The sequence below is a fragment of the Microtus ochrogaster genome, chromosome 2 (assembly GCF_000317375.1).
Source record: "Microtus ochrogaster isolate Prairie Vole_2 chromosome 2, MicOch1.0, whole genome shotgun sequence".
Lineage (NCBI taxonomy): Eukaryota > Metazoa > Chordata > Mammalia > Rodentia > Cricetidae > Microtus > Microtus ochrogaster.
In genome coordinates, this window is record NC_022010.1 from 2,495,062 (window position 1) to 2,503,257 (window position 8,196).

Sequence of the window (8,196 nt, forward strand, 5' to 3'; positions counted from 1 at the left end):
TGTGTGAGTGTGTGTTTGTGTGTGAGTGTATTGTGTGTGCATCAGTGTGTGTTTGTGTAAGTGTATGTGAGTGTTTGTAAATGTGTTTGTGTTGCCTTTGTGTGTGAGTGTGCGTGTTTATGTGTGTGTGTGTATGAGTGTGAAAGCCGAGGGTGACACTGCTGCCTTCTTCCATCACTTTGCACCCTATTTTTTGAGAGGAAGCCCCTCACTGAGCAGTAACTCACCGGCTCAGCGGGCACCAGGGCCTTCTCGCCTCTGTTTCCTCAGGGCTGACACACACTGCTGTGCCCAGCTTTTAGGTGGGTTCTTGGGAATCCAAACTCAGGTTCTCACACTTGCACGGCAGGAACTCTGCCCGCTGAGTCACGTTCCCTCACCTATGGTTTCTACGGGTTCTCAGCTCTCCTCCTTGCGGCTCAGCTCTCCAGCTGAGATTTCCTGAGAACAAGCCTCCTCCTCCCTCATTAAGCCACTCTTCAGCTTCCCATCAGTCACTGCAACTGTGTGTGCTGATAGGTACCTGCCCTTCATCCTCCCTCCCACATCCCCCCCAGCTCCAGATGTCCCGGCCTCGCCCTCATCCCCACACAGGTAGAATTCCTCCTCTACCTATCAAGCACTCCACAAACACAAACCACAGTGGAAATACATCAGCCTCTGCACAGCCTGATGTCCCCTCTCCCAGCAGAGAACCCACCCAGGACTCTGCATCCTCCATGGTCAATGGCCAGAGAGAGCTGTTTGACCATAAGCATCAGTCAGGGAGGCACCATTTCCTTTTCCACCAACACTGGCATTCCCTAGCCTGGCACTTGTGCACAGAGCAACTTTCCTCAGCTGTCGTGATGAACACGTGGAAACACAGAAAGCATATAGCGCAGCCACCAGCGCAGTCTCTGCAAGGAGCTGGGCACCTAGAGTGTGGCCTTGGGTGCTTGGTACCTGAGCAGGCTTCGTTGTCCTCCAGGCCCTGGCGCTGCGGCCCTGATGTCATCTGCTCGAGAATCTGCCGCAGGTGGTGCTTGAAGGTGGCGGAATTCAGTTCCTCGTAGTCACAGCCCAGGGCCTCAGCAGCGCGGCTGGCCCACTCAAACCGCATGAACTGCTTCCGGCCCACTGTGCAGAGGACAAGGAAGATGTGGGGTGAGATGCCAGGCACAGGGTGGCAGCATGCCCAAGAACACCTCAGGAAGTCCTGCCACTCTTCCATCTATTTTGGTCTTTTTCTTTTCAAGCTAATAAGGGAAACACTCTAGATGGAGAATGGGATAGAATTAGGCATAGCCACCCATGTGTTTATTTATGTGCACATCTACTGTCTGACCCTTGCCTGCCCAATCAACCACCCAAACACTTACCCGGTTACCCGGCCACACATCTAACCAGTCACCTGCATGCTCAGCTTGATTTACAGAGCACCTTTGACATGACAGAAAGTCATACACAGTGACTGCCTCATACAGCTTATGGTCCAGGTAGGGAACTGGGCAAGAAGCAAGCAGACAGGCAGACAAGGGAGATGAGTTCAGGCAGTTCATACTGCAAGGAGACACTAAACCAGAATAATGGACAAAGAGAGATGGATGTCTGCTGCCCAGAGGAACCCTGGAGAGATGTGACACTGGGCTTGTGCGGTGACCAGCAAGGAGCTTAGAGGTGAGGAGGCGATGGGAAAGCCCCGGGGCAGAAGTGAGGGTGCTGTGTGAAAAACAAGCAGTCCACCTGGAGCACAACAAGGAGGGCAGCAAAGTGGGGTCGTCAGAGAATCACGGGGCACCATTTAAAACACTTCCTGACTGTGTAGCACACACGGTGCTTACAGATGATGCCCTTAAGCAAAAGTGGGTGGAAAACCACCCTCAAGATACTGTGACGTCGTTTCTAGAGTGCTCCTACAATGAGAAGAGTGAGGAGGGAGGGCACGGTGGGATGGCCCAGCAGGCCGGGTGCTGCCACCAATCCTGAAAGGCCCGAGTGCAGTCCCCAGACCCAACCGTCTGAAGGAGAGGACTAGCGTGTGGTCGTTGTCTATACATGCCACACAAAGAAACAGATGTTTTTACATCTTTGAAAATTACATGGCAAGCAGGAACATAGTCAGACAGAGTGAAGAATTGACATTTTCTAAATTCCCTACAGTAGCTGTGAACTGATTTGTGACCCAAATACAAATAACTGACTAATTAAAACAAATCACAATGTCTCCTGTCTTCTCACAAACCACGGCTCCCTGCAGACATCCCTCTGCCCCCCAGGTGGCTGCCAGGGCCCAGTGGGCCAAGGAGACATCTGAACAATCAGTCTCAGGGCAAAACTGGAACCCTGTGGGAGAGACTCTGCCTGAGACTTTAACCAGTGCTACCTGGAGAAGATGGAAAATAGCAGCTGCTTACTGGGTGCTCCTGTGGGCCAGCTACGCAGGAAGCTCACCACAAATGCCACTTTGCAAGGATGGTGAAAATGAGACCTGAGGAATTCAATCATAGTTGATGACGCAGCTGATGGTGGTGGTGATGGTGGTGGCCATGATGATTGCAAGTGATGATGATGCTATAGCAATGATGGTGATGATGGTGTTGGTGTTGGTGGTGATGGTGGTGATGATGATTGTGGTGGTGATGATGATGGCAGCGGTGATGATGGTGTTGGTGATGATGGTGGTGGTGGTGATGGTGGTGATGATGATGATAGTGGTGATGATTGTGGTGGTGATGATGGTGATGATGGTGATGGTGGTGATGACGGTGATGATGGTGGTGGTGGTGATGGTGGTGATGATGGTGATAGTGGTGATGATTGTGGTGGTGATGATGGCGGGGGTGATGATGGTGATGATGATGGTGGTGATGATGGTAGTGATGATAGTGTTGATGATAATGATGGTGGTGATGATGATGGTGATGGTGGGGGTGATGATGGTGTTGGTGGTGATGGTGGTGATGATGATGGTGATGGTGGTAGCGGTGATGATGGTGATGATGGCGATGATGGTGGTCATGATGGTGGCAGTGAGTATGGTGTCAACAGTAAGGGTAGTCAAGCTTTGTTGACCTTCTCTTATTTAACATGCTGTATTTTCCGCTCCCCTCATTTGGAACTTGGGAGTCTATATTTGCCCCCATCTTGGTATGTGTTAGCCCATCCTGTTTGCCATTACTACTAAATTTCCAGAGCATTCTAGCACTATTACCACTTGTGCATTTTTGTGCATTGTTTTTTTGAGACAAGGTCTCACTACCCAACCCAGGCTGGTCTGAGCTCACTCTACTGCCTGAAGCCTCAGCCTCCTTCCTTCACTGCTGCTATGGAGGTCATTGTCACTTAAAGATGCGAAAAACGACTCAGAAAATCAACAGACAATAGACAGCCACTGAGAAGCAGAACCTGCTGTCGCTCGCCAAAGCCCATCCTTCAAATGTCACCTTTAGGAAACTCAGCACCTCCCTAGGACCCCCAGATCCACAGTCCCCGATGGGACCTTGTCATCTATTTCTCGTAGACAAACACATTGTGAAAGGAAATGTTAGTTCTGTGTCTAGTGAGAATCATTGTCACCTGTCACAACAGAAAGCAGAAATACGCAGGTGCCAGCAGCCCATTAGATTCTAATTAGATCTATTGTCTCCAAGGCTGAAGCCAGCCAGCTCTCTCTTTGTTAGAAAGGGAGCTGAGCAGGCATGAGAGAGAAGTTGGACAGCCCATTACCCCAGAAGAGGCTTCCTTCTTCCACCATGCACATCTGCTCTGGAGTCCCTGCCCCCATCACACCTACAGTGATTTGTCCAGCGTCAGGGAGCTGATGGAGCTGGGGAGGGGGTGGGGTGAGGTTTCTGGGAGGAGTTAGAGGTTCTGAGGTTGTCTTCTGAGCTCTGTGGGTCCTCCTGGCCTACAGGCACATTTCCAGGGTCTGTTGAAGGGTCTCCAGCTAGTGAAGCCAAAGTGGTCTGAAGGGAACTTGGTCAGTAGCATAGGAGCTTAACTAAAAATTGACTCCTCATCTTTGATCAGACAGGGACAATGGCCGCAGCCCATCCCAGGAGTAACAAGAGCTCAGGGGTGCCACTTGAGGGGGAGAGAGACAGAACTGGGTGAGATTACCAGGAAGAAACAGCCTCAGTTTCCAATTTCCACCACTGCCTTTCTCAGTAGTAGCCACTACTCAGGCGGCCTCATAGTTATTACGATCCATGAAGGATCAGAAGAGCCCCCAACATCCTTTTAGAAGGGCACAAGGACAGGGTGGAGCCCCACAGGAGGGCCCTGCTCACTGTCACTGAAGCTTCACCTATAAACTCCAGGGGGCGCTCTTTTCCAGGTTCCTGCAGGGCAGGGCACCCCCTGCAGGTCTGCTGACTGCTTCCAGAAATGGCTATGTACCAAGGAGACTGCTAGCTAGCATCAGTGTCCCCACTGGGTGCCCTCTGTTGACTAAGGTTACTTCTCTACTGAGAGAAGGTCCTGTGTTAGCCCAGTGTCTGTTACTAACTCCTCCAAAGCCAGAGACACTGTTGTGCTCCTCAAAAGGTCACCACTGAGGTTGCAGTGGGGGATGACACGGAATGGGGGGATTCCCAGCATCTGGAGGAGCAAGGCTTTCTGGGTTTGATCCTTTCCTCCGCAAGGCTACCAGTTAACAGTAATGATAATCGTTGAGATTTGAGTACAGGGTACGTGCCAGGGACTCTGCCTGGGCCCCGTCTATAGATAGAGTTTCTCCTCCGAAAGAATGCGCAGATGGAAAGACAACTACGCACGACACGCTCAAGCTTACTGTCCAGGGTGTTACAGGAAGTGGCCTGGAGCCTGCCAGGCCCCTGTGGAGAAGCTGTTTGGCTCTTCTGCCATCCATGGGGGAGTAGAGAACTGAGAGCTCACTGCTGTCACCAGGCTTCTGCCTTGGCCTTGGGATAAGTCGCCCGGTGAGGAACGAGTCCAGGAGTGGATGAGCTGCACGGCTGATGGCCAGTCCTGTTCACGCCGCCCTTCCTCCCTTCGCAAGACTTGAAGGATGAGAGTGCTCCTCTGCCCCCGAGGAGTCAGCCATATGAACCATCAGAACAGTGTGACAACATCAATGTGAAGATAAAACCAAAAGGAGCTGGGCAGAGGGGCAGAGGGGGACCATCAAAGAGAGAGATGGAAACCAGTTCTGCCAGGGAGCAGGGTGGGCCTCTCCTGCTGTGGACTGACGCTCTTCTCATTACCTTCTAGGGGTCCAGAAGCTGTAGCTGTAATATCCTCTGAGAACAGAGGTCACTCCCAGTGTGTACGGATCGCCAGCCATTTCTTGGGTGTCTGGTGAGAATGGACAGGCAGCGCTGCCTCTTGCTGGCACAGCCCCTCCTGGCCTTCCAGCCTCACATCACACATGCACCCTTGCCCTTGAACTCACCCTAGCATCTTCAGCCAAGGCTCGGGAGGGACCACTGGCCATGGCCACAGAAACCAATGTCTAGCTGGGCTTCCCTTCAAATGAAGGTGGCCCAGGAAAGAGTCCAGAGAGGAAGGCAAGCTCCTGGCAAGCTGCCTTCTTTCTCTGACATCTTGTTTATTCACCAGAGGCTGCCCCCATGTCTGACTGAGACCAGTCTCAAGCCAACAGCAGCCGGGCTAGGCAGAGCTGACTTGGTGATTCTCAGTGACAACAGAGGTGTGGAATAGGGCAGGTGGTCTCAGAGTTGTGTGTCAGTCTCCCCAAAGTTCATCGAACATACTCGAGGAAAAGGGGACAGAAACGGCCCCATCAGTAAAGGGAGGACCTGAGTTCAGATCCCCAGAACCCATGGGGAAAGCCAGGGGTACAGGCCTGCAGTCCCAACACTGGAGAGGTGGGGACGGAAGCCTGGGGCTTGCTGGCCTTGCCAGTTAGTCTAGCCAAAGTGGAATGCCCAAGATACATTGTTTCAAAAACAGTAAGGTGGAGAGAGATTGAGGAAGGCAGCCAAAGTCACCTTTGACCTCCAAAATCACAGGCAGCTGTGCACACACACACAGGAAAATGATTCCTGTATCATATCCTTGTCACAGCCTGGCTATGTATCACAGCTGCGGGACTTCTCAGAGCCCTTAGAGCAGTTTCTGTGAGCCTCCAGCAGAGGACATTCTTCTTAACCCAGTTTAACCCTAGAACACCTTCACAGAGCCTGCCGCAGTTCCTGTGTCCCATCAGACACTGGTCTGGGAAATTCTGGCTCAGCTAAAAGAGCCCCGATGGTTACTCTGTCTCCAGAGCCACCCGGCAGGCAAATATAAACAGAGAATAAAGGGGGAGGGAGAGGGAGAAAAGGAAGTTGCAAGAGAAGATCCTGGAGCTGCAGAGTCTATGACTCAAATCTACCTGCCGAGGCAAGGGTTGAGGACTCGGGGAGGGGAGGAGGAGAGTGGGGGCGGAAGGAGAGAAGGAGGGAGGGAGCGAGCATGCACGCAAGTGTACAATGGCATAGCTATGTCCCTGCACACAGTGAGTTCAATTGCTATCAATTACTGTGACCTCCTGCATTTATTAATAACCGAGTTATTTCTCCTTCCGACAATAGCTGAGTTGTTCCTGATTACTCAACATTATGGGGTTTATTTATAACACCAGAGCATCTGGCTCCCTCTGCCTCACACAGAGATTTACAGTTCGGAAGCCTGGGAAGACTGTGGCCACCTGCAGAGAAGAGATAAGCTCAAAGAATTGTGGTTGTGGTTGCTGCAGGTAGAACAGGAGTTAGCTCCAAGGACAAAATGGCTGGTTCAAATCCCATTTCTACCACTTGGTGCCACAAATGAAAATGAAATTTATGCCCTGGCAATGCCGAAGCATGCATGGGCAGCCCGTACGCAGTGGTTCTGTGCCCTGGCAATGCTGAAGCACGATTGGGCAGCCCGTATGCGGTGGTTCTGTTGAACTTGCCCATAGCAGTTTTCATGGTCTAAGTGGATGAGGGTGATTGACCAGGTTTCTTCCTCTTGGTACCACACAATGTCCTAAAAAGTCAGGTTGACTCCCAGATATTCAGTTTCAATTTCCTCAAAATGAGGACAGCAACGGTCAGAAGAGAGCAGTGTGAAGACTTGGAAAGGTTGTGGGTGCCCTAGATCTGCACCCCAGAACCACCCACCCTCATGAATGATACATCAAGAAGAACATGTCCTAAGAAGAAACATTCCAGGAACTGAGTTTCTGACCCAAATTCCAGGCAAATGCTGTCACGGGCACCATGGGAAGCATTGTCCCTCACTCATACAGAGCTTCCTGCTTCACAGAGCTCCTACCCTGACACTTTGCCCACCCACGTGACTTCCTCCTGTTGCTTTGGAGGAAGCTGGCATCAGCACCAGGCTCTGCTGCTTGCACATCTGGACAAAACCATCCAGAAACTGCTGCTGAGTTACACCTGACCAACAGGGATGGGCATCATGGCTAAGGCTGCGGTGGGGAGTGGGCCGTGATGGTATCCTGTGGACACTTCAGGTGGGGTAACTTACAGACCCAGCAGGCTTTGGTGAAGGGTTCTCAGAGGCTACAGTGTGCCCTGTGCACTGAGAATTCACAAGGGGAGAGGAATAGACCTGAGCGAGATCTCTCGAAATAGCATAATCAAGACTTCAGTGGGGAGTGGTTGTCCGGGACTCTTCGTGGTGCTGGGAGACTGGGAAGAGCCAGAGGCCAGAGGTCCAAAGACGGTTTTGTTGTCATTGTGATTTCTCAAGTAAGAGATATCCTCTTTCTGGGTCTTGGTCTTTTTATCTGTGAAATGGGCTGGTCACTTTCCCATTGGGTCATTTAAGAGTAAAAGTTAGACACTGGATGTAAAGCCAACTAGCAGTGTCCCTACACAGAGGACACAATTGTGGAGCAGAAAGCTCAGGGAGTCCTCAGCCAGAAGGTGCTGCACAAAGTGACAGCAGGACCAACAGCACCAAGGGACCAAAAGCGAATTTGTGAGGGACTCGCCTGAGGCCACTCTGCTAGAAAAGAAAACACCAGGAGGGACTTGGATCTAACTGGGCCCAGTCCAGAACCCTTTCAGCAGCCACATGCTCTTTGCAACAGCTGGTCACATGGGTCACTCCATAAATCCCTTGGGAGCTACTTAGTCATCACCATCACCACCATTACCCTTATCATAACCACCTCTGTCATCAGCATCACCATGACAGCACCACCATCATCACCATTACCCTTCTCATAACCACCTCTTGTCA

General features: G+C 51.5%; 1 protein-coding gene across 1 annotated transcript in view; it reads right to left on the bottom strand.

Moving 5' to 3' along the window:
- Myo18b (myosin XVIIIB) overlaps positions 1–8,196 on the bottom strand; it is a 201,658-nt gene that overhangs the window by 167,440 nt on the left and 26,022 nt on the right. The window contains exon 12 of the mRNA XM_026784530.1: positions 946–1,119. Coding sequence (XP_026640331.1) covers positions 946–1,119 — 174 coding nt within the window. The remainder of the gene's footprint in view (positions 1–945; positions 1,120–8,196) is intronic.